Below are 27020 nucleotides of genomic sequence, written 5' to 3' on the forward strand. Positions count from 1 at the left end.
CTTGGCAGTGGTGGTCTCTGTCCCCTTTCCATAAGTCTAGTCTTGCTCCCCATCCCGGCCCCTGCCCTCACTCGGATCTGACCGAGATTGGTTAGCTGAAAGAGCGCAGCGATGGACCCAGGAGAGGAGAACATCGATTCCTTCACTTCGATGACGATTAGTTCCTGCATGCACTTGCCCAGTGCGCCCCAAATCTGACTAGGGGCAGTTAGAGTGCAGGCTTCAGCTGTTTCATGGGTGCTCAGAGAAGCCTCCATGTGCCCCACAGAGGAAGCCACCGCAATGTGGGGACACCTGGCATCTGCTGTCAGACTCCCTCCCTGCTTCAGTGAGTGCACTAGGGGCTCCACATCTCTTTCTACCAACCATAAACAGCAACGGAAAATTTACCCGCAGCTTCCACAGGCTGGGCGTTGTGTGAAGTCATTTGGAGAGGTTAGAATTTAATGCTCACAGCGTAATACCATGAGTGCTTTTATTCCTACTGGAAGCTAGTTAACATCAGGTTTTAGAAAACCAAGGTCTCTCCCATGGGGCGACCTGGATCCAGGCTGGTTGTAGTAACCCCCTTTTCAACAGGATATTATCTCTTTTATTATGTCAGTATCTTTTGGACATGTTCATAATTGCTCGCATTAAGGGATAGGTACATGGGGGTCATTATATTATTCTTTCTACTTTAATGAATGCATATACCTTCCACAGAACATATGTATAGACCCTAGAAGTGTTTCTTTGGTTGGCGTAACAGCTGGTCTTTAAGTTCACCCTGAGAATCTCAGCTGTGACCCAGTCTATCTTGATGTTGTAGTTAAACTCTTCGAGAACAATTTTATTTCCTTTGAGTTTTTGAGGGGTTCTGCTCCTTTGTCTCCATTTCCTGATAATACAAGTAACTAGAAATAGTTTTGATTGGATGTGGAGAATCTAATACATAAACGCTAGACGCTGTGAAAAAGAAAGCTACATTTTTCATTAAATATAAAGGAAAGTGAGGACTTAGAGCACGAGTTAATGGCTTGCCTCTTGTGACACTGCTGGGAAGCAGTTGGAGCGGGCTTTCGGACGGGAGCATTTGAACTCTGAAGCCCGGTGCCTAACTACGGCCAGCCAGCCTCGCCTGGTGGTCCAGTTACAGACAGTCATTCTCCGAGGATGCTCTGTCTCTCTCACACAACAGGTGGCAAGGTCCCGGCGGGCAGTGGACTTTATTCTTGCCCGCCCCCCACCCCCCTGCTCTGCACTTAGCTTAGTGTCTGTTACACGGGATGCAGGCGATCTATGTTTTATAATCAAAGAATCAACTTAGTCCCATCACCACCCTTCTGTGAGTAGTTTGGCTGTTGAAACTTTTTAAAATGCGGCACTCTGGACCTGTGGTCGGAGGAATACAGGGCTCCCACCTTGTTATAAAAGACGACTTGCATTGGCTCAAGCTAAAAATGCATTTCCATGGTTGCGTGCCATCTCATGCGCTGAGTTTTCTGAATGTCATGGTAACTAAAGACTCCTCATCGTCACTAACATTAAGCAATACACCCTGAAGCTTCTACTTGAAGGGTGACAGGATATGACACCCCAAAACAGGCCACTTGGGCAGAAGGCTTATTTGGGGATCACAGCACTTGCAAAACCACAGGTGCAAAGAAGGGCACTCTGACCTTCCCCTTTTTCTTCCCGAAAGCAGGAGATAAACAACCGTGGCAAAGCTGCCCACCCTGTACCTGGAGGAAAGAAGTTTTCTAGTCACCAGAGAAGGGGGGTCGAGCTGGAGAAATCCGTACATACACACCTCGTTAAAGTAACTCTTCTCCCCTTCAGCTCCTGTACATTTAATTACTCCTGCACAATTACTACCCCGTGTTTCATCTAGCATATAAACACTATCTGTGGGCGCCTGGGTGGCTCAGTCAGTTAAGCAACTGCATTTGGCTCAGGTCATGATCCTGGAGTCCCAGGATGGATGAGTCCCTCATTGCATCGGGCTCCCTGCTCAGTGGGGAGTCTGCTACTCCCTCTGACCCTCCCCCTTCTCGTGCTCTCTCTCTCTCACTCTCTCAAGTAAATAAATGAAATCTTTAAAAAAAAACACACACACTATCTGCTTTTTGGGTCTTCATTTTCCTATGGAGGCTCCAAGTACATTAAAAAAAATCTATATGCTTTTCTCTTGTTAATCTCTTAGGTCAATTTAATGGCCACAGGCCCTAAGAGGGGAGATGGAAAGTTTCGCCTCCATACAAACGCATGGGGTGGATTTCTTCAATCTTATTACCCATTTCACCTTTTTTCCTATTAAACTTCATCTCGTTGTTTCAGTCTGTCATTTTTGAAAGCCAAATCTTTTGTATCCTTGCTCCTTCCGGTTTGGAAAAGAGTCATGTTTTTAAGAAAAATGGTCTAACTTTGAGATTTGGAATAAATGCCCTGGGAGCGACGTGGGCTTACAAAATTCTGTTCTGTAGTTTTAAAGTGGCAAAGGTAAGTGCCATGTAAAAGACCTCTAAAAGCAACTAAAATTAGGGACATGTTTACATTGTTATAATTGTAATGAAAAACTCAAACACAGAGCTATCTTGGCCAAGTTGATTATATGGGACATCAAGGAGCTTTATGTATGATGAATTTCAGGTAGATTCTTATAGTAAAGTAAAGCGAGCTTGAGACAACTCAATTAAATGATTATTTTAAATTAAAGAGTTCTTTTGTGGTGCCTGGGTGGCTCAGTTGGTTAAGGGTCTACCTTCAGCTCAAGTCATGAGCCCAGGGGCTGAGATTGAGCCCCAAGTTGGGCTCCCTGCTCATTGGGGAGTTTGCTTCTCTCTCTCCCTCTGTCTCTACTCCCCTCCCCCCAGCTTGTGCTCTCTCTCTAATAAATACATAAAATCTTTAAAAAAATTAAAAGAGTTCTTTAAAGATCACTTAACTTTTTTTTTTTTTTTTGCATTCCAACAATATATATTCCTTAAAGAAAGGCATCCTTGCTTGAATATACTTGAGAGAGTGTCAAGAAGAACTAAAACGGGAAAACACAATAGTAGTAACATAGGACTTCTACAACAACGCTAAAATACTAAAAACAAAAACAAAACACTACAGGCCAATTAAAAGTCTCAGCCACTGAGCAAAAAGAGGGACTGGACAGCATTGCTTTCCTGGTCAAAGTCTGACATGAGAGCTACCAGGCTAGGGTCACAGAACAAATCCTGGGCAGATATTTATCTCAATTATTAATTGGACTACTTTTGTAGAATTTACTTTTTAATGATAAATTTAAAATGTTTAGGCAGTGCTATTACTCAAGAAAGTAACATCAGAACATTACATTGCAGTCAAGAATTTGTACTTGACATTTATACGTATATGTGGGTTGTGGGTATGGACATGTGGGGGTGGGCTTGTGCCCACATAGCCTATTATTAACCCTGTAACTATAGCAGTGACTTTGTATGCTTGTCGGGTGTCAATATACATCAATGAAACATGGGAGACTATGGACTATGAGAAACAAACTGGGGGCCTCAGAGGGGAGGGGGGTGGGGGAATGGGATAGACCGGTGATGGGTAGTAAGGAGGGCACGTATTGCATGGTGCACTGGGTGTTATACGAAACTAATGAATCATCGAACTTTATATCAGAAACCCGGGATGTACTGTACAGTGACTAACATAATATAATAAAAAATCATTTAAAAAAATAAATAAAAACTGAAAAAAAAATATACATCAAAAGGTTTACTGCTGGTGCTCCTGGGTGGCTCAGTCTTAAGCATCTTCCTTCGGCTCAGGTCATGATCCCAGGGTCCTGGAATCGAGCCCCGCATCGGGCTCCCTGCTCCGCTGGGAGCCTGCTTCTTCCTCTCCCACTCCCCCTGCTTGTGTTCCCTCTCTAACTGGCTGTCTCTCTGTCAAATAAATAAATAAAATCTTAAAAAAAAAAAAAAAGGTTTACTGCTCACTATTTCCTGTTGCCTTCATATTTTCCATCCTGAGGTCATGGTTGTGATTCATTGTTTGACTGGAATAATTCTCTAGTATTTTCCTCAGATGGGATGCACGGTCAATATTTAATCTCCATCCTTCCTTGTTATCCAAAATATCTTTTCTTAACCTTGTCAGATACATTATATATTAGATGCTTGCCTTGTGGCTCATTCCTCAGCAATGTTAACGATAACCCACATCATTTTTTCATCCCACTGTAACAAATGAGAAGCTGGATGCTGATGGCAAAATCATTATTTTTGCATTGTCGTAACTTCTGTCTAGAAAGTTTGGAAGATTTTTCTCTGTGGGTTTTGCAATTTGGAAATTCTCCCAGTTGTATGTCTTTTCTCACCAGAATTGATGCGTTCTTTCGATCTGCAATTCAGGTTTTCCTTTAACTCAGAGAAATTTTTTTTTAATGCATAATTACTGTCTTTGCTTCCAGTTCTGTTTCTGGATCTCTAATTATTCCCATTAGGTTTTCTCTTATTTTCCCTCCTAATTTCTCTCTCTTAATCTTTTTTCTTTGCAGTTTGAAGATAGTCCATCTCTATAATATTCCAGGCCACTGTTTAAGGATATCCCGTGATGATTCTCTCCTTCATATGACCCAGGGAAATCTTGAAAAGCCATATTTACTTTAACCCCCAGAGTTGGTGTGTGCATGTGTGACTTTTTTCAAATTTCCTTGAGTGCCAAGTTTCATGCTAGTTGTGTTGTGTCTTCTCTAACAGCTCTATTTTGATGTGGGAATTGTGTTTGTTGTCTTTAATCCTCCTCCCCATCTCCCTAGGGGTGACATTATCTCTTTACTTGTTTATTTATTGGTGTGCTAATGAGGACTTCATGGTTGGGGATCTTATACGATATGGGGGTCCTGGCAAGGTGGAGGCTGCTGCTTTTCTGCCCCGAACCCAGCAGCGGGCCTGCAGGCTGATCCTCTAATCTCAAACAAAGCGTAGGAAGAAGTCTCTCTCCCTCACCCTCACCACGGTAGAAGGAATGTGTCCCAATCATCCAGTCCATCCACCGCTCCATGAGGGGCACTGAGGATGGGCACAACCTTGCTGAGCAGTGTCGACCTTCCCTTTGGAGGTTCTGAGCTCTCCGCAAGCCAGCCTTTCCTGAGGATCTGCGGGCTTCACACTCCTAGCTGGGACACCTCGAAGTGCCAGCCCCCAGGGCAAATCCCCGCCCCAGCTCTCTCATTCACACCTTCCAGCCCTCCTGGCAGCTGAGCTGGCCCTCCATTCCTCCGCTCAGGGCGCAAGCACATTGAATGGGGAGTGGAGGCAAGGGTTATGGTCCAAGCTGTCGTTTCCCATAACTGGGTCCAAACAAAATCAGCAGCAGAATTAACAGAACTGTGTTTACAAAGACAATGAGTGCAAATCTGTCTTTCCTATTAGCTGACTCCTGAGATTCCTTTATTAAGGTTCCTTTTGGCTCAAAAAAATGTTTCCCTTTAAAATGTAAAGAAAGGAGGCGTCTGGGTGGCTCAGTGGATTGAGCATCTGCCTTGGGCTCAGGTCATGATCCCAGGGTCCTGAGATCAAGCCCAGGAGTTGGGCTCCCTGCTCAGCGGGGAGCCTGCTTCTGCCTCTGCTTCTCCCCCTGCTCCTGCTCTCTCTCTCAAATAAGTAAATAAATAAAATCTTTTTTAAAAAAATAAAGAAAACGTAAAGAAAAAAGGTGAGGGAAAACTTAGGAGAATAGTTATGCTTTACTAGAAATTTACATATTGGGGTCAATATATTTGATCAGCTCCTGGCTCAAGGACCTGGTGTATTAACGGGAAGTAAGGGGTCAAGTGCAGTTTAACTCTAGGTAAGGAGGGGGTGAGAACGTGGTCTGACTGTGGCCATGAAGCAAAGTAATGTTTGAGAAAAAGTGGGCTAACGGATGAGGATAAAGTTCACTTCCTTTGTAATTTGGAGTAGAACCTAAATTACTTTCAATAAAAACAGATTAAATGTTTTTTTTTTCCTACTTAAAAAATGTCCATGGTAGGAAATCTTGAAAGTAGAGTCAAATTTACGACAATTCAGGACATAAACTTTCTCAACTTTCTCAGACGTTGGGTAGTGGTGTCCTTAAGACACATCACCAAAGTTGTGCATCCCAATATGTGGGATGATTTCTGCTTTTGCGAGGAATGAGCATTTTAACAAAAGATCCACTAGGGAAAGGAAGAACCAAAGAATTAAAATGTGTGTGAAGAGCTCTCTGCTACCCACAATGAGCGGTGCTTCTGGAAGGCAGTGAACACCAGAACATGGCCAGAGGCTCTCATCAGCAAGAAAAATCAGGAAACTGAGTGAGTGGTTCAAGGAACCACAGGAAGCAGTAAAGGACATCAGAAAGCGTAAATAGGTGGATAAACGGAAGTGAACGTCAACTCTTTTAAACAACAGCAAAAATAATGTCTTGCAAAAAAAAATAATGTAAAACACAGGACAACAAGGGTGGGAGAGGAAATCAAATGTTTTAAAGTTTTTACGTGTTTTGAGAAGTGTGACAAATTAGCATGCCGTAAATCAAGGATGCATAATTTTAACCAAAGGGTAACTGATAATAATAGAAGGAGGTGTAACTATAAAGTTGATAAAGGAGCTTAACAGCCCCAAACAAAGACAATGCAGCTGCCCATAACAGGAGAATACCCAAGTGCGGCATACTCATGCTGTAGGGACTACACAGCAAAGACAGTGAATGAACTTCTCCGTACACTCAACAGCATGAATGACGGTTTAAAACGCCCGATGGATGAAAACAGCTCAACTGAATCGAACTGCTATTTTTTCTGGAATGGATAAAACAGCAGAGTGAACTTTTTAAATTCTAGATGAATGACATAATTAGAAAACAAGTCTGTCTTTCTGACAATTCAGAGCTGGAGAGACCTGATTTTCAGAGTCAGAAAGAAGTGAAGGAATTATTCCTTCCTCCCCGAAACACATGCCTGCCGCACACCAAACTCTCCCAACGCTTGCAACTAACTCCTGAGAAGAAATCAAGGGTAATTTGGGACCCTACATGCTTTGAACAGGCAGTGCCCATAGGTACTTACTGGAAGACTAGTCTTTAGTAAATAATATCAACTCTTCACGTAATGGCACGTGAGCAGTCTCTGCCACTCTTCTCCCCGACAAGGGGATACTGTCAGAACTCTACGCAATTGCTGCTCTTAGTTCCTTAGTCCTTTTCAAAATCACGCAGCCCCTCCCGATGAAGCCCTCTCCGTCTCAGCAGTCCTGAACCCTGGGCCCTTCCAGTTCTCTACCCCCTATCTCCCATCACATCCTGCTCTTGAATAAACTCATTCACGCTTCAGAATAAACGTCATTTTGGCTCATCACTCACCTCTCTCAGCTGCGTGTGCAGAAGAGGCATTGGCAAAAGAAAGAAATCTCTAATAGATTTTTTTTCTTATTATTGAGATATAATTCACATACCAGAAAACTCCCCCTTTTAAAGTGTACAATTCAGGGGAGTTTTGTACCTTTACAAATTTATAAAACCACTACCAATATCCACTTACAGAATCTTCCTATCACTCCAAAAGAAACCCAAGACACCATGCCCCATTCCTACCCCTCTCCAGGCCTGGGCAAACCCAAACTTTGTTTCTATGGATATGCCTATTCTGGACATTTCATACAAAATCAATCGTATAGTATGTGACTTTCTGTGTTTATCCTCTTTCATGTAGCATAATGTTTTCAAGAGTCACCCATGTTGTGTCATGTGTTGGTACTTCATTACTTTTGATGGCCAATATTTCATTGTATACCCCTTTTGTTTGTGGTCTACAATGAAATACTGGCCATAAAAAGTAATACTATACCACAAAGTCGATGGTCACTGGGGTTATCCCCACCTTGGGTTATTAGTGGAGAACACTGCTATGATGATTTGTGTGCACCTTTTGTGTCTGGACATAGGTTTTCAATTCTCTTGGGTAGCTTCCTGGGAGTGGTTGTATGGCAACTCTGTGTTTACCTTTCAAATAAACTGCTGAACTATTTTTCCACAGTGGTCGCATCATTTTACATCCCTACCACCAATGCACAAGCGTTCAAATTCCTCCACATCCTCAACAACCACTGTTACTGTCTTTTAATGATATCTTGTGGTTTGGATTTCAATTTCCTTGACGGCTAATGATTTTGATCATCTTTTCACATTGGTCATTGGTATATCTTCTCCGAAGAAATGTCTTTGACTTTGACCTTTGACCAGATCTTTTGGACATTTTTAAATTGTCTTTTTGTTTAGCTCTAAGAGCTCTGTATATACTCTGTGCAAAAATTTCTTATGAGATACATGACTTCCAAACATTTTTCTCATTTTGTGGATTGCCTTTTTCCTTTCTTGGGAGTGTCTTTCGAATTACCAAGGTTTTAAATTTTGAGGAAGTTGAACTTATCTATTTTCTTGTGCTTGTCTTATCTATTGCTTGTGCTTTTGAGAAACCATGATCTAACTCAAGGCTTTTAAGAAGCCTTATCTAAGAAACCATTGCCTCACCCAAGGTCACAAAAATGCACTACCATAGTTTCGTCTAAGAGTTTTATAATTGTAGCCCCCACATTTAGGAGTATCGTCCATTTTGAGTTAATTTTTGTACATGGTGTGAGGTAGGGGTCAACATCGCTTTTTAAACCTGTGGATACCCAGTTGGCTCAGTACCATTGAATGGGCCTGGCACCGATGTCAAATGTCAACTGGCAATAAATAGTTTTATTTCTTGACTCTCAGTCTATTCCATTGGTCAATATATTTATCCTTATGCCAATATCATATGGTTTTGATATCCATGGCTTTGTACCAAGTTTTAAAATCAAGGGTGAGACCTCCAACTTCATTCTTCTTTTCAAGATTGTTTTGGCTATTTGGAGTCCCTTGCATCTCCATATGCATTTTGGGATCAGCTTGCCATTTGGATTTTGATAAGAACTATATTGAATCTGTAGATCAATTTGGGGAGCACTGCCATGTTAGCAATATTAAGACTTCCAATCCATGAGCATGGATGTCTTTCTCTTTATGTATGTCTTCCATAATTTCTTCCAGCAACGTTTCATAGGTTCCAGTGTGTCTTACACCTCTTTTGTTCAAGTTATTCCAAGGTATTTTATTCTTTTTGATGCTATTTTAAATGGAACTTACATTTCAGTCTTCATTTCATTTTTGTATTATTCATTGCTAGTATATAGAAATAAAATAAATTTCTGTATATCTATCTTATATCCTTGTTGAAACTGTGTACTAGCTCTAGTAGCTTTTTTCATGGATTCCTTACAAGATCATGTTCTCTGCAAATAGAAATAGTTTTACTTCTTCCTTTTTATTCTGGATACTTCTTTTTTTTTTTTTTCTTGCCTAGTAGCACTCACTCTAACCTGTACTACAGTCTTGAATGAAAGTGATGAGAGTAGACATCCTTATCTTACTCCTGATCCTAGGGAAAGATTTCTATTACATTCCATTAAGTGTTATGTTAGACATGGGATTTTTGTAGATGTCTTTTTTCATGTGAGGAGGTCTCTTTCTATTCTTAGTTTGTTTTTTATTATGAAAGCACAGTGGATTTTTTTTTCAAATGCTTTTTCTGTGTCTATTGAGGTAACCATGTGGTTTTTGTCCTTTATTCCATTAATATGGCATATTACATTGGTTGCTTTTTATCTGTTGAACCAACCTTAAATTCCTAGGATAAATCTTATCTGGTCATGGTGTGTAACAAGTTTTCTATGTTACTGGGTTAGATTTGCTAATATTTTGTTGAGGATCTTTGCATTTGTATTCACACTGCTGAAATTTTATAAACTTCTTGTGTCTTCCGCTCCATGACTTTCCTCCTAAATGAGATAAATTCTTAGGCAGAGCATAGCAAAGGCAAACGTATGTCACATAAGTCAATGGAGTTTTCAATATCGAACTGTAGTCTGTCCATGAAGGTATATATAGGTCATTTCCACAGATTATTTATTACCCAATTCTCACATATGAAGTTCCATTTCAACATAAGATCCTTCAGTAGATTTCTTTTCCCCACAGAAAATTTACCTGCTAAAGTTTATCTGCATGACTGTATTGATTTGAAGTACACTTAACCTATGGTATTCTTTCCCAGGAGGAAAGAGAAAGACACATCTTTATGCTGCACACATCAAAACAGATTTTTGTTTTGATACTTTGTGGATTTTTGCTGTTGTTGCTTTTTAATGCAGAAAAGACAAAATCAACAGAATACCACCTATACAAAAGTCTTTAGAGAAATAAAACTGAGTGAAAATGCTAGGGCACCTTACTGGGGTGTTTGTATTTTAAGGCTCTCACACTTTAGGACCATAGGCCACACCCAAGTCAAGACTAGACAGAAAATGAGAAACCTAACGATCTGCATTTAAACTAGGATTTTACTACAATTATTTTACAGTAACTGGGAACACTTAATCTGAGTCGTCATCATTAATAAGACCACTGAAGAATGGGAAGAACAAAAACAACTTGATAATTTAGAAGATGATCCTGAACCATTTTTTCCAAAGCACACGAAGGTAAGTAATAATAATGATAAATCAGATTAGCCGTAAACACTATTTTATTGTTTATATTCCTTATGATATTGCGAGTGCTTTGAGGGCAGTAGAGTGTATCCTATTGCTAGGTGTTCAAATGTCCCAGGGAAGTACAAGTGCACATCGGGGACCACCAAAGGTTTTTAACGAATGGATAGCTCATTGAGTCAATGCAGCTAACCAAGAATAAGTACTGCATGGCTTTCCATAGTTTGGGACAACTGCCTTTGGAAAATTAATGGCTCTTTGTCAATCTGTTGGTCTATTTTACTGTAAGTTTCTGAAAGGAAGCTCTGCTTCCATTTTCCAAATCTGAACACAAAATAGTAGTCTTCTCATAGTTACTAACTGGTAACTAGAAGCTATCCTGAAATAAAGTTATCCGAAACACGGAAAGTTTTATTAGCCTTTGATCAAGATGCGTACCTCTAGGTACAGATGAAATGAATATTTATAATTTTATTAGACTCAATTGCTTCAGGCAATAAACTTCATCGCTGAATTTCAACTTTAATTTTTATAGCCTGAGAGAGATGCTTTTGCCTATACCATTCTTGAGTCGAAACATTAACATCTTCGATTCCGTGCTATTGCCCTCTATATATTAACTTGTAGGAAAATAAAAATTTATATGATAAAATATATTATTCTCTCTTCCTCTCCCACTCCCCCTGCTTGTGTTCCCTCTCTCGCTGGCTGTCTCTATCTCTGTCGAATAAATAAATAAAATCTTTAAAAAAAAAATACTTAAAAAAAAAAAAGGGGGCGCCTGGGTGGCACAGCGGTTAAGCGTCTGCCTTTGGCTCAGGTCGTGGTCCCGGCGTTGTGGGATCAAGCCCCACATCAGGCTCCTCCGCTATGAGCCTGCTTCTTCCTCTCCCACTCCCCCTGCTTGTGTTCCCTCTCTCGCTGGCTGTCTCTATCTCTGTCGAATAAATAAATAAAATCTTTAAAAAAAAAAATACTAAAAAAAATATATTATTCTCCTTTTTTATTAAAATGATTCCCTTTATATAAGGCACTTTAGTTATTAAATCAATTTCCATAATCTATGGCATATCTTTTTACAGATAATAAATTCCAAGCTAAATTGTCTTTAAAAATATTCGTCAATTTCACACGTCCTGATGGCAACTTTTCTACCTTGTGTCACAGACGCTTCTGAACGTGCCTCATCGCTCCTGTCAGAGGCTGGAGTCACTGAGGGCAGGAAGTTGTGCGTGCTGTGTTCCTTTTGTTCCTTGACCCCACCTGTCCTCGTGGCCGGGAAATGAGTGCACACAGACACCTGCTCCGGCAATGAAGGAGGGATGACCCTGCTGGGGGCAGACAGGGCCACCCCTCCACTCAGAGACTGCACCCGTGTGGAAGTCGAGCTCTGAGGCTTGCACACCCCTACGATGATCAATTCCTCACTCTGTTCAAACCGAGGATAGTTACTATCTGTGGGTCAGAGAGGGGAGCTCAGGATCAGATAAAAACAGAGCAAATTCTTTTCCTCTTGGATGTTAAAAACAATTATACTATTCAGATGACAGCCACGGATGGGGTTCCATCCCTCTGTGCTGTGAAACTCGAGGTGGGCTTTGAAGTGTTAGGAACTTCATAACCTCTTCTAGCTTAAATGTATACCGTTATTCTCACGGGTGAAAATCAGAGGGGAAGCTTATTGCTTTCTACTGTTTTCCCAGTTCCTGGAGTTTTCTATACTATGCCACTGTTTTAAATAGAATAAAAAAATCTACTGGGTGTTGTATGTAAGTGATGAATCACTAAATTCTACACCTGAAATTAATATTGCACTGTATGTTATCCAACTAGAATTTAAATAAAAACCTTAAAAAATAGAACAAAAAATCTAATATCACAAAAACATGAATGTCCAGAAACGCCTAGAGAACACATCCAAAGTCACACATCAGAGCCTGAGATAGTCCCCTTCCTCTCCAATGGGCTGCAATAGCTAGAAAGGGAGAGGTCCCAGTGCTCAAGGGAAACAACTGTTCTCATTTGCATTTCTGCGCTAACTGCTGGATGACTATTGTGCACGTGCGGAGGGGACTGGAACAGTGAGCCACACCAAAGCCTTTCTGCCAACACATCACGGAGGCCGATTCTTTATCCACTTTAAGGCGCGATTAGAAAGCTGGATCACCACTTCAGCCTGAAGTTGCTATTAATTATATGATGCTAAAACTATATGTTCACAACAAAGAACTCCAGCACCCTCCTTCACTGGCTTAACCTGCGCCTGTAAGTGCGCATGACCGACATGGCGCTTCTGGTTACCCTGTACCATCTAAACGATGCGCATCTGTTTTTACCATTTACAAGGGCACGCTAGGGTTTGTCACATTTCCTCTGAAAAATAAGCACTTATAATTTTATCGCCCATCGTCTTTTAGAACAATGTGGTCATTTTAATAGTTACTGTGCTGCTCACCATATTTTGAATGTCCGCTCATGGGCAGTCTCTAACTCTCCAAAGTTTGTAGGATGTTATATATGTGGGGGGGGGGGGGGGGGGGGAGGTGGAAGAAATGATCAAAGAATCGATGTATAAATGGCTGCAAAGGTAATAAAGATCCCATGAATTATCTAGGACTAAACAGAGCCAGGTGGGTGTTACGTCCCAGAGCAGGAATAATACGCAATAGCACACAAGAGGATTTCTCCCAAATAACTTTAAATGTCCACAGCATGTACAATTTACATATAAATGATCAAAAAGAAAAGTTACCTTTCAAAATTCATTTTTATTTCAATTTAATTCTTGGAGACAAGGGGAAAAAATAAAGGCATAAATAATTTGATGCCTAAGTATGATTTTACTCTGCTACGCTCATGGAGAATAACTCACAGCCCATAAAGAGTGTGTGCGGGCTCTTCAGGCCCTGACTTTCCAAGAGTAGCTGGGAGCATTGAACACATCTCAAAGCAGGGCCCAGCCTACTGCCCAACACATATTCACTTGCTAAAAGAAAATTAAGTCTTTTCTCTTCTTGTACTTGTACATCTATATTTATCATTGAATGATTTCTGCATTTGACCCCTGATTAATATATAATTTGTGAACGTGATACCTGCTTTGATTTCGCCTTTCCTCAATTGTGAGAAAAATACCAAGTTTCACTCTGCTTGATTGCCAAGTGAGAGGACAAGTGTGGAGGCAGTGCTCAGGGAGCACCCTGGCTCACCTACCAGACAGCCCTTGCTCCTGATTTCAGGCGGACTCAGACAAAAAAAGAGCGGCTTCTACCTTGACTGTCACTCACTAGGAAACCATGAATATGACAAGAAGCTTCTTTCAGCATGAAGAACACTTCCTGTGTTTGCAACCTAACACTCCTGATCCATGTCATGGGGTTTGGGGAGGGGGGGGCGACACTNTTTCTGCCACTTACCTAAAATTGTCCCCAACATAAGGGATTTGACAGCATTGAATTCTGTCCCTGACGACAGGATGACTTGTCTCCTTGCATTCTGGTTAACCTATTAAATATTCCACGAGAAGCAAACATCAAAATGGCAGGCAATTTTGATGATAAGAGAATGGGAATCAGAGGGAGACCAAGAAAAACGCTAAAAATGAGCCATACCTCCGACATATCCCAGAGGTTAAAGGAGAAAACCGTTTCATAATAATTTTTATAATTCCTCAGATTTCACACCACCCCATGGCCTATTCTTTTCCCACTACTACTTGTCTTCATGGTTTAAGGATCTATAATTGGTACAATCCACAAAGAGATGCAATAAGCTATTTCAAACCTTTAAGCTTTTACTTATTTCAAACAGAAATTAGTAACACAAGCACTAAAAGGTATTATTCGCCCAGATTCAATATACAAAGATTATTCTTCAAAACCCAGTGACAATGAATAATTTAAACGCTGATGCTTTTAAAAAATGTATTCCCACTTTAAGCAAAATCTTGCTTTTCTCCTTGTGTTTACATTTCTGCAGCCTTTGCTTTTTTGTAGTCAGATGGGAATAGGTTCCCATCGGAATATCTCCAGTAATCGCTGGGAGAAGCTAGACAACATTCCCCTACTGATGAGGACAGCTTGGCATTTTAAGTGGTCAGATATTAATAAGAACCTTGTCAGCCTCTTGCTAAACAAATAAACAACATTGCTAAATAAAACACCTTGACTATGTTTTCTGTCCCCAGGCCTTCATGGGAAGACTGTGCTGAATGTGTTTCTCTTTTACTAGGATTTATCATCGAAGTCTTGCTGGAGGTCATGCACTGAGTGCCACAAGTTTGGTTACTGTTGTGAATCTACCCCTTACCTCTACAGAGACCAGAGCCGCGTCTCTGTGAATCTTCACCTGGTGAAGCTGCCCATCGGCAAGGTTTTTAAAACCAAAGTTAAAAACATCAGGTTCCTGGTGCCTGTCCAGCTTATACCTGATCTGCAAACTTCCTAAAGGAGACAGAAAATGACATTTTTAACTAAGATGGAATTTTATAGAAAAAATGTCAATGCAGGTTCTAAAGCACATTTTGTTTTTATTTATTTCACATAATTTGAATTTATTGAGCACTTGCTTAAGGACACCAACAGTCCCTATTCCTGGAAGAGTGATCATTTGTGTGCTGGTCCGGGGCCGAATTCAAAATCCAATTATGCTATTTTAAAAGTCAAGACCAAATGGTCTTTTTCCAAGTTCTTCCATTTTCCTTAGCTAAAGGAAAAAGTCTAAGTTAAGCATATGAGAACTCAGAGCTAGGCTCGAAGTTAATTATTCATGTGGTATTCATAGTATTAAATGGTAAAACCTCAAGCAATATTGCATTAACATTCAGTTTCTATAAGCATCACTTCTTTTAATGTGACTTATTTTAATGCATTTTAATGTATTGCTGACATTTGCATAATGAATTTTTTTTTGCACAACCAGAATTTTTTCCCTAATGTTTCTTCCATAATCAAGAAACAGAGGAAAGACCAATGCTTTGCTACAATTTCGAAATCTCCTGATGTCCTTCACAGATATGCCCACTATCCCATGACTCCCTTATTGCCTGCAATAGATCCTCCAGCAGGTAAGTCTCTGCCCTTCCTCTCTGTAAAGAAGGTTATAGCTTGGTCTAATTCTCCATCTGGAACAGTCTTGGAAAGACTTGGTGGCCATGGGTTGGGTAGCTCTCATCCCACTTTTCTTTGTATGTAGATATGACATGATGAGTAAAGAACAATCCTATTCATCTGATGCGTAGGAATATTGGATTTTAGATAGTCCAATATACTTCTTCACTTCGCTTAGAAGGAGGAGGAAATATTTTCCATGTACAAAATAAGATATCTTGTTTCAAAGTGAATTGCAACCCTAATTTATTCATGCATAGAAGGAAAGACTTCCCAGAATAGCAAGAAGGCTAGCTGCACATCAAATACCTAAGTGATCAATTGCCATGGGAGAAATGTATTTTAAATGTAATCATGGAAATGTTAACTTTGGTGATAAACACTTGAGGTGATCATGAAAAAGAAAGCACCCCTAATAGAATGAGAAAAGGAAGCCATGCAATTGTGTTTCCTGTTTGTCCTGTAACACCTAGAGGGCCCCTCTCGTTGTGGTCCTCACTTTCTAATTCAGTCCCCTTGTTCTTACAGCGTCGGCACTCACCGTTGGGGGCGAGGATAACGGACAGGTACTCCTCGTAGAAGGAGCTCACATAGAGGAGTAAGCTGGGCGTCCCCGTGGTCCGGAAGCTCAGTGTGGCCATTTCGCCGGCCAGCGTCAGATCCTCATGAAACAAAGCTGCAAAGGAGCTGGCGTTCTTACTGAAGGTGTAATTGGAATGTTCTTGAAAGTTGTAGATAACTGACGAGCCAGTTCCAAAATAGGCAGAAATCTCTGGAATGACACTCATTTTTGTTATGTTAGCGCTACGTCAACGCAAGGCTCTTCTCTACGTGTATTTACACAATATCTCTAACCCTTAAATATCTCAAGAGAGAAAACAAGAATGTCATGCTTTGCTGGTTTTTTTTAAATTTTAAAAGACTGCAGATTAAACAAATAATAAAGTATGGATAAAAAGATAACTTATCCCCACGCATAGTCCCATGATGTAGAACTGGGCAACGATACTTTATTATTGCCCGTGAAATGCTTCATCTCAGATTTACATAGCATTAAATGCCGAGTGTAAACATATACATAGAGTTATTGTTCTTTTCAGTGTTTCATCGATGATACTGGTTCCGACAGAAGTCATCAAGAGCGGCTCAAGAATAGAATCACAAAGGGACAAATTGGGGAGCGGAACAACTCTACGTTAGCCAATCACAGAGAACCGCCTTATCCTTTCTTTGCAGGGTCAAATGTCAGAAACGGAAGGCAAAGAGCCAAATGAGGTGCCTCCCTCTCCCCGTCTGGCTCGCGGGCCACACTCACCGCTCTCGCAGAAAGGCCCTTCGTACGCAGAGAAGGCACAGTCGCAAGCGATGCCCCTGGGTCTCTCTCTACATCTCCCTCCGTTGCGACACAAGTGTCCGTAGCTGCTGCAGTGTCCTGGGCAGCCTGGCTCCACGCCTGGCGTCATAGTGGCCCTTTCTTCTAGGTCCAGGGCCAGCCCGTTCAACCGCAGCGACCGAATGCAGCCCAGGAAGCCTCTCTGCCTGGTGGCTGTCCCGCCTGCAAGGGAAACGCTGCAATTGCAAACGTGCTCCCGGATGTTTTGGCGGCATTTCGACTCCACGTCCTACTGAGGCCATACCAATAATGTCAAAAAAGCGTCCCGTCGAAAGTTTTATGAACACATACAAGTTTGAAAACACAGGCTGTGGTCACATATTAAGAATCATCAAACGATACTGAATAAACCATTGACAAAGATATTTTTGAAGTTGACCTTGGTAAATACTTATTCTAAAGTTACTTCTTCAAGTTATATTTAGAAAGTCTTATACATTTTTACATCAGTTCCTTCATTAAAAAAAGATCCATCTATCCTTTTTAAAGTTTAAGTGTATAAACTGTGGTATGCACAATAAAGTTAGACAGTTGAAAAGTTTTGCAATATATATTACAAATTTGCAATATACAAATTTATATGTAGTGTATATATTTATATATAATATACATTATAATTTGTATATGCATTTGTTACATATATTTTGCTACATATTTGTTATACATTTGTTATATATATAACAAATCGTATATGTAATATCAACCCTTCCTAGAAGCGCTCCCATTAACAACGTTGTGAAAAGGAATTGAGGAGCCGGCAGAGAAAGAGAAGGGAGAGGGGTGATATTAAAACCTAGGCCCTCAGGCCTGCCTCACTCCGGTCTGCCGGCTCCGAGGTCAGGGAGGGTGATAACCGAACACTGTGTAGCTCTCTGGATTTCTGTCATGTCTCAAGCGAGCCTGATCTCAAATCTGGGAGTCCAGCGGTCAGCTGGAGTGCTTGCTAAAAACAGAGTTGGGGTTCACTCCCAGGGATTCAGACTCAGTGGGCCTGGGGTACATACCCCAGATCAGAATTTTCTGCTAGCTTCCCAAGCTCTAGAAACATTATTTCAGTGGGGAGTCAATTTTAGGTAGGCGGTTCATGCAAACTTTGTTCCTAGAAATTCTATTAATTGATCCTCAGGATTACAAATCAGAAAATAAAACTGTTTAATTTGATTCAGTTTCATGACTTGACGTGAAGCCTTGAAGTGGAGTTTTATGTGCCACGGGTTGGACACACACTCTCTCTCACACACACACACACACACACACACACATCTCCCTGCATAGCACTAGCCCCCAGATGCTGTAGGTGTCCTCTAGGAAAGCATGCTAACCTTGATTTATAATTGGTTTTTAATTGGACTGCATCTTTACTTACTTGAATATACCTGAGAAATGACCAAGAAAGAGCTACCTCATTGATCGGCTTGGTTGCCAAATTAGAATAGAGTTGTCTGAAAAGTAACGTAGCAAAACTTATCTCTCCCTTTGAGAAAAGAGAAAAAATATTAAAGAAATAAGGAAGGAAATGAAAAGGAAGACTTCCACTACCCAGAAGAACTGGCAGCGAGAATGGAGCCAGGCCGGTTTTGAACCTGACATTTGCAAGGACTGAGCAGCCGACGTGGCTGGCGCTGGTCCTGCGGGCACAGCCACGTGAGTCTCCCACGGTCTGTGCTTGAGGGGACACTGGAGAATTCTGCCACAGTCACATGGCAGGTTCTCCAACTTCACTGAGAAGTGAAGCGGGAGTATTGGATGAAAATTGCTAATTGTTTCAGAAATAGTATTGATGAGAAGTAACTAAAACAAACACAAGTCATCAATGCTATCGGGTGCAAGCCTGGGAATCTGTCCACCAGGGACTGGCTTTCTCTTCTTTTTTTTTTTTTTTTTTTTTAAAGATTTTATTTATTTATTTGACAGAGACAGCCAGCGAGAGAGGGAACACAAGCAGGGGGAGTGGGAGAGGGAGAAGCAGGCTCATAGCGGAGGAGCCTGATGTGGGGCTCGATCCCAGAACGCTGGGATCACGCCCTGAGCTGAAGGCAGACGCTTAACCGCTGTGCCACCCAGGCGCCCCTGGCTTTCTCTTCTATTTGAGTTTCTAGACTAAGTCACTTGATCTCTCTGAACCTCCATTACCTCATCTGTGAACTGGGAAATCTATGGAAACAATAATCACTAACAACCTTCTACGGAAACCGCATTAACAACAGTCTATGGAAGGAGAGGCTGACTCTTGCACGAGCTCTCGGCGCGTGGCGTGGGCAGAAGCAGCGTGCACCTGCCGCCATCGCTGCTGTAGGGTTAGCGTCTTCTCCGGGTCTGCCTCCCGCGGCACAGCTCGGCTAGAACGCGACCGCACTCACCCACGAAGAGCTGGCTGTTGAGCTGGAGGCGGGCGTGGCCGTCAGCCGGCGCTGGTTGCGTCTTGCTGGGGAGCTGATCCACTTGAAGGGATGCCTCCTTCACGTTCCTCTCTGCCCTCACGTGGTGCCACCGGTTGTCGTTAAAGGGAGTGGGAGACCGCACGGTGACCTCACAACGCCCGTTCCCCACATCAAAGGAAAAGGTCACTTCTGCAGGAGCTGCAAAGACAGATGGAGAGTAGCTCGGTTCATTCACAGGGGAGGAAATCCAGTCTTGAGAGACAGGAGGAAGCTGCATGACACGCTCCTTATGAAAGAGGACGGTGACATTGAGGCAGACAAATGTCACTCCTTGCTGGCCAGGAGGGCAAAATAAATCTGTATCCTGGAGGAAGAAAACCAAAGCCATTTTCTGTATTCCTCTCAGAGCATCCTCTCCATCTTGCCAAACCCTAAAGTAGAGATACTTCCCTACGCAAAGGAAACTAACCTGCGATCTGCCTTCGTTTACATCAGTGAGTTTAGTTAAAGGTGGTTTAAATCCTCATATATTTTATTTAAAAAGCCCTACATGAAATTATGAAGGAAGGAATTGAGCCTTGCATACGTGCATAAACAATGTGGTGAGTCAATTACATGAAATGATTCTGCAATTTAGTGAGTAGTTAACGGACCTGTTTGGTTTAAAATATCCTGATTGCACACAGTTAGGGCGGCACAAAATTGGACAGACTGCTGTGTGTTCTGTGAATCACTGTTTCACTCTCTATTAAAAATAAGGATTTAAAATAATAGAGCTTTAGGTGCTCCTGGTGGCACAGTTGGTAGAGCGTCCGGGTCTTGGTGTGGGCTCAGGTTGTGATCTCAGGGTCATGAGATCAAGCCCTGCACCGGGTTCCACACTCGGTGAGGAGTCTGCTTAAGACTCTCTCCCTCTTCCCCCCAACCCTGCTCTTTCTCTCTCAAATAAATAAATCTTTAAAAAAAGATCGTAGAACTTTAGTATGTACTAAAGAAATACAAGTGACAAAGAAAGCACGGCAATACATTGGGAATTAGGTTCCCAAAGGGGTTATTGCTAAGTACTGAGCGCCTGGTGGCTTTGCCCAGGGGCCGACTCACCGTGCAGCTCTAGCCTGATGAAGTCTGTGATCCCCAGATTCTCTACAAACACCCCAGAAGGAGCCGTTGTCTTAAAAAAGAAAGACACGTCAGCACTGAGCTCTCCACGGAACGTAGGGAAGTGAAGGTATGAAGTCTCGGTATTGAAAGAGGCGGAATTCCAAAATGAACCTGTTTCCAAAAAGAAAAAAAGACAGTGACAACAGCAGTGAAACAGAACAACCACCACATTTTGTTTTTCTAGCATTTTTTTTTTTTTTACCATTAAATGCATTCATTATCTAGGCAAGCCTTCATTTGGGGGTTCTTTCGAACACACAGCCACGATGCGAATGTGAAAATACTGAGTCTTTCAAGGATCAAGATGAATAAGGTTGCAACTGAGTGGAGAGATAATCACTGGAAATGCCCTGTGTTTTTTAGAAAGCGATATTATTTAGAAATTACCACTGAGTGAAATGACTTTGGGGGATGTACCCTTAGGTGAATTTTAATACGTGCGTAGATTTGTATATGGATACAGTTCAGGATAAAGGACAGTTCCATCACCCCTCAAACTCCCTCTTGCTTTTCCCTTATAATCACACCCTCCCCCGCAAGCGCTGCCGACAGTGATCTATAGTTGAGCCTTCTCCAAGTGTCATATATATGGAGTCATGCAGCAGGTAACCTTTTGAGATTGGCTTCTTTCCCTCAGTGTAACGCCTTTGAGATTCATTCAGGTTGTCACAAGTTATTCCGGCTCTGTAGTATTTCATCATGTGAAATCATTTCTTTGTCCACCAATGCGCCACCATTTCTTTGTCCACATGTGAAAATGTCAGTGTGGTTCCAGATTTGGTCATGCACAAACAGTTGCTATAAACATTTGTGCCGATCACACGTGTACTTGTGGATGCTGTTCTTTCTTGCTTTCCAACCTGGATGCACTTAATTCCTTCCTTGCATTACTGCACTGCCTAGGACTTCCAGTACAATTAAAGTTGTAGAAGAGAAATGGTGAGATTGAAAATCTTTATCTTGTTCCCAGTCTTAGGGCAAAAAAATATAGTTTTTCACCAATGATTATGATGCTAGCTGTTCCGTACATGGACACCTTTTATTAGGATGAAGAAGTTTCCTTTTATTCACAGTTTGCTAAGAATTTTATTGTGAATGCTATCTCATATAAATTTATTATCATGTTAATTCATAATACAATCATAGTAATTCAAACTGTAGTGTTCATATCAACTGATGCAGAAAAAGCACCTTGTGTGATTTTTCTTCTTTGAACTGTTAATATGTAGATGACACTGACTGATTTCCAAACACGGTCGACCCCTGAACGACAAGAGGGTTAGGGGCACTGACTTCGCACAATTGAAAATCCACGTGTAACTTCTGACCCTCCAAAAACTTAACTACTAGTAGCCTCCTGTTGACTGGACTCCTTACCAATAACATCAAGACTTGATTAACACACACTTTGTATGTTATATGTATTATATGCCGTATTCTTATAATAAAGTGTGCTGGAGAAAACAAAATATTATTAAGAAAATCACAAGGAAGAGAAAATACATTTATAGGATTGTATTATATTTATGGAAAAAATCTGCATAGAAGTGGACCTGCACAGTTCAAACCCATGTTGTTCCAGGATCAGCGGCACTGAATCAGCCTTGTATCCTGGGGTAAACCCCAGTTGGCGATAGTATTCTTTTATATATTCCTGGATTTTTTGCTAAGGTTGTTGAAAATTTTTGCATAGTAACCTCTTTTTAAAATTTTTTTTGCATTTTCTTTATCTAGTTTGGGGATCGGGGCAATGTTGCCCCTCAGAAAATGTTGGAAAGAATTTCCTCTTCTATTTTCTAGAAGAGATTGTGTAAATCTAGTGTTATATCTTCTTTGGTGGAACTCACCAGTGAAGGCATCTCATACTGGATTTCATTCCATCGATACTTTAAGGTCTATTCTAGTTATTTCATCTTGAGGGAGTTTTAGTAGTTATTGGTTTTCAAGGAATTGGTCTGTTTTATCTATGTTGGAAAATAATTATAGAGTTGTTTATAGTATGCCATTATCATACTATTGATGTCTGTAGGGTCTGTAGTGATACTCCAGCTTTCACTCATATTGGTAATATTTCTCTTCTCTCTCTCACTCTTGACAGTTTTGCTAGAGATTTATCTATTTTAATGATCTTTTAAAAATATGTTTGGTTTTATAGATCTCTGCTTTTAATTGATTTCTCTTATCTTTATTATTTCCTTCCTTCTGCTATTTTGATTATTTTCTTCTTTTTCTAATTTCTTATGGTAAAAGTTTGAATTAGAGATCTTTTTCTTTCATAATACAAGCTTTTAATGCTATTAATATCCCTCTAAGCACTGCCATAACTCCTCCTACCATTTTTGATATGTTGTATTTTCCTTTTCATTCAGATCAATATATTTTATAATGTCTGTTGAGACCTTCTGACTCATTTATTATTTAGCAGTTTGGTGTTTAATTTCTAAGTGTTTGGAGACTTTCTCACTCTGTTTGTTCTTTGTTTTTAGTTTAATTCATTTATGTCAGAGAATGTATTTTGTATGATTTTTTGATATGTGCTCAAGTTTGTTTTGTGGCACAGAATGTGGTGTATCCATGTGCATCTGAAAAGAATGTGTATTTTACTGGTGGTAGGGTGTTCCATAAATGTCAATTAAATTCTTTTGGTGTGTGGTGACATTCAGGTTTTATGTACATTTTACTTGTTTTCCCTCTATTAGTTCCAAAGGTTAATGAGAGAGGAGTATTGGATTCTCTAATTATAATTATGAATTTGTCTACTTCCCCTTTCCATCCTGTCAGTTGTTGCTTTATGGATTTTGAAGCTCAGTTATTAGCATACACATTTAAGATTCTCATGTCTTCTTAATCGCTTTTTGTATCTATTAATTTTCGATGCTTTCAAGCAAAAACTTTAATACAGAAACTCCAGCTTTCTTTTAATTAGTGTTTGTGTAGTATATTTTTCCTGTTCCTCTTTTTAAACTTAGGCTGTCATTATATTTGAAGTGAATTTCTTGTACACAGTACATAGTTTAGTCATAATAATCTGTCCTTTAATTGGTTTGTTTAGACCAATCAGATTAAATACAAATGTTCACAAGTTGAATTTAGTTCTATCGCTTTGTTATTTTTTCCTGTTTGTTATACTTTTTCTTTCTTCTGTTTCCCTTTTTCTACCTCCTTTCGGGTGAAACATTTTTTAGTATTCTACTTTTATTTGTCTATAGCAGTAGCTTGATTGGTTATTTTAGGAATGACAATATATGTACTTACCTTTTCAGAGTCTGCTCAGAATCTACATTTTAACCACTTGGACTCATATGTCAAAACCTCACCAACAATTCTATCATTTTACCGAGTCTCCTTTATTTGTTGTTGCGAAATGTATTTCATCTGTACAAATTAAAGACCCTATGAAATAATGTTGTAGTTTTTGCTTTCGACCCACACCTATGTTTAAAATAACTCAACAGGAGAACAGTCTATTATATGTACCCTGATATTTACCATTTCTAATGCTGATTTTCTACCCCTGTTGTCCCAAATTTCCTTCTGGTATCATTTCCCTTCTGTCTGAATCTTCCTTTAGAAAGTCTTTTAAAGTATCTTCTGGTGAGGAATGCTTTCATCTTTCCTTCATCTGAGAATTTCTTGATTTTACCTTCATCCCTGAAGATTTTTGCTGAATATAGAATGCCAGACTGATAATTCTTTACTTTTAGCGCTTGAGAGATGTTTTGCCCCTTCCTTCTGGCTTCCATGTTTCTAATGAGAAAGTCACTGCCATTTGAGTAGGTGTTCACCTATAGATGATGCATCATTCTTCTCTCCGGCTGATCTCAAAACATCCCTCATTGCCTTTGTTTTCAGCAGTTTGATAATGATGTGTCTAGAGGTGAATTTTTTAAGTTTATCCTGTTTCAAGTTCATTCAACTTCTCAAGTCTATTTTTTGCCAAACTTGGACATTTTTCAGCCATTTTTTTTCAATTTTTTTTCAACACCACACTATTCTGTCTGCTTCTGGATGTTCAATTATATGAATGTTAGATCTTTTGTTGTTGACTCACAGTTCCCTGAGGCCCTGTTCATTTTTAGATTTTTTCTTTCTTTTGATCAGATGAGTCATTCCTATCATTAAGGCCATTGACTGTCTCATCTCAGACCCACTATTTGGCCCACCCAGGGCATCTTTTATTTCAGTTCCGTATTTTTTAGTTCTAAAGTTTTCATTTAGCTCTTTATATATCCTATTTCTTTAGTGAAATGTTCTTTTTCTATTTCCTACAAAAGTGTTTATGATTACTTGTTAGCGTTCTCACGTAATAGCTGTTTTAAACTCTTTATCAGTTAATTCTAACCTCTGTGTCATATTTGCATTAGTATCTGTTGATTATATTTTCCTACGCCAGCTTAGATTTTTTCTGGTTCTTTGTGCTACGTAATTGTGGATCATTTCCTAGATATTTTAAATATCATACTAATAAATTCTGGGCTTTGTTTAAAAGTTTGGAACATGTTGATTATATATATATCTATATGCAAAAATTTTTTAAAAATTTATTTAGGTTTTTTTGCAGGCAGTTGGCCTGGTTAGGATCTGGCCATACATTCCAACCTGCCTTCTGTGGGCTGTCTCTAATGGCAGTCCAGTTTCCAAAGCCTTTGTGGCAAGACTCAGCTCTGCCTCACTCGTGCACCACCCAGTGGCCAGCCTGGGTCTTGGTGGTAGACTCTCGACTCAGTTCTCAACTTCTTGGGTCTACAATTTGGACCAGATCCATGCATGTGTCGCTCTGAGGTGAGCCCAGGACTTCATAAACAACATATAGCATGCTTTCCTGAATGGTTCCCTCCCTCTGCTCTTCTAGGTACTTTCTGGTTCCCTGGTCTCCCTTTTCAGTCTCAGACCCAGAAAACAGGCTCTGAGACTACTCTATACTGCTCTCCTAGGCAACTGTACCAAGTCCATTGCCAAGCGATGGGTGAGTGGAGAAAGAAAACAAAAATAAGAGGACTCTTCCACCATTTCTGAGCCACAGCTGCCCTATTCAGAGCAAAAGGCCCCTTCTGAAGTCCTGGCTCTTGTGTGTTCCCGGGCAGTTTCTACAGCTGTTGTCATGATTCTTCCTGGATAGAAAAAGAAGGAAATGGGATTCCTGCATTCCCTGAGAGTTAGGATTTCTCTGTTCCCTCCTCCAGCCAGGGCTAGAGGGCTTCTCCTGGAACCACTCTGTGACCCAGGGCCCGCATCCGGTTTGGCAGACAGATGCTGGAAGAAACAGTAAGTGGTGCATTCTGGCTTCTCTTCCTTGCTGCCTTGCTACTGTTTGCTTTCCAGAGTCCTGAGAGAACTGGTTCAGGCATTCTGCCCAGGTTTTATAGGGGGACTCAGTGGGACAGATGAGGTCGGCGTGCCTAAATCCTCTTATCCTGACACCGAGCTGTGGTCTGCAGTTTAAGGTCATGAGTGGGAAAAACAATTCTTCATACAATCATCAGTCAAGACACATTCAGATGTTCTTTACATTTTGACTATCCGCCTCTCAATACTTTTGTATCTGAATGGGAAACTTACTTTTTCTCAACAGCGAGGTTCAGAAATGCCAGGATTTCTTCACATGGCAACATCTCCTATGGGAGCCCGGGGAGGGTTGGGGCTCCACGGGCTCAGAGGGCAGCATGGCCACTGCAGCTTTGGTGGACATTGTACTTTGGCCTCTCCTCTGATATGAGTGCCACTGGAGAGTCTGAGCCAGAGGACTGACGTGCCCTGACTTATCCCTCTGGCCGTTATGTGGAGTCTCAGCTAAGTGGGCAGAGACGGCAGCAGGCAGCCAGTTAAGCCACAGCAACCATCCAGGTGCTGGCGGTCACGGACGTGGATTCTGGATCTGATTTTGAAGTCTGAAGCAATACGATTTGTATTTGTGGGTGGATCAGATGTGTGTTAAGGGAAGAAAGAAGTTATGAGTGACTGTCACATTTTCAGTCTAAGCAAAAAGAAGAATGGAGTGGCTACGCCTTGAGTTGGGGAAGGTTGTTGTGGAAACATTTTTTTTTTTCCGATACAGAATAACCAGCTGGATGCCAGAGGTGGGAGTTCAGGGAGACTGCGCTCGCGGTACATAAATGGCAGAATCATTGACATCGATGTGCTATTTAAAGCCACGAGCCTGTTGGGAACAGCTTCCCACTGGAGAGCAGAGGGAACGAGGGCTGAGGATGCAACCTGGGGGCACCCCAACAGGATGCCACTGGCATGGGGAAGGAAGAAGGAGGAAAACCCAGAATTTTGTGGTTAGCTGGCAGCCAAATAAAGACGTGACTCAAAGAGTGAATCAGGAGAGGAGACCTAAGTGGCTGGCGGGTCAACTCAGATGACACCTGAGAGTAAAATTCGGATCTAGCAATGCTGAGGTCTCACTGATGAG

At 41.0% G+C, this 27020-nt stretch overlaps 1 protein-coding gene across 1 annotated transcript in view; it reads right to left on the bottom strand.

Moving 5' to 3' along the window:
* Nucleotides 1-27020, bottom strand: part of LOC103663318 (contactin-associated protein-like 3) — a 133806-nt gene that overhangs the window by 5171 nt on the left and 101615 nt on the right. The window contains exons 14-19 of the mRNA XM_040620317.1: nt 20546-20716; nt 19424-19642; nt 16986-17225; nt 16212-16442; nt 14871-15004; nt 13979-14066 (exon numbers count right to left, since the gene is read on the bottom strand). Of these exons, the coding sequence (XP_040476251.1) occupies nt 13979-14066; nt 14871-15004; nt 16212-16442; nt 16986-17225; nt 19424-19642; nt 20546-20716 (1083 nt within the window). The remainder of the gene's footprint in view (nt 1-13978; nt 14067-14870; nt 15005-16211; nt 16443-16985; nt 17226-19423; nt 19643-20545; nt 20717-27020) is intronic.

The sequence above is a fragment of the Ursus maritimus genome, unplaced genomic scaffold (assembly GCF_017311325.1).
Source record: "Ursus maritimus isolate PB19 unplaced genomic scaffold, ASM1731132v1 scaffold_34, whole genome shotgun sequence".
Taxonomy (NCBI): domain Eukaryota; kingdom Metazoa; phylum Chordata; class Mammalia; order Carnivora; family Ursidae; genus Ursus; species Ursus maritimus.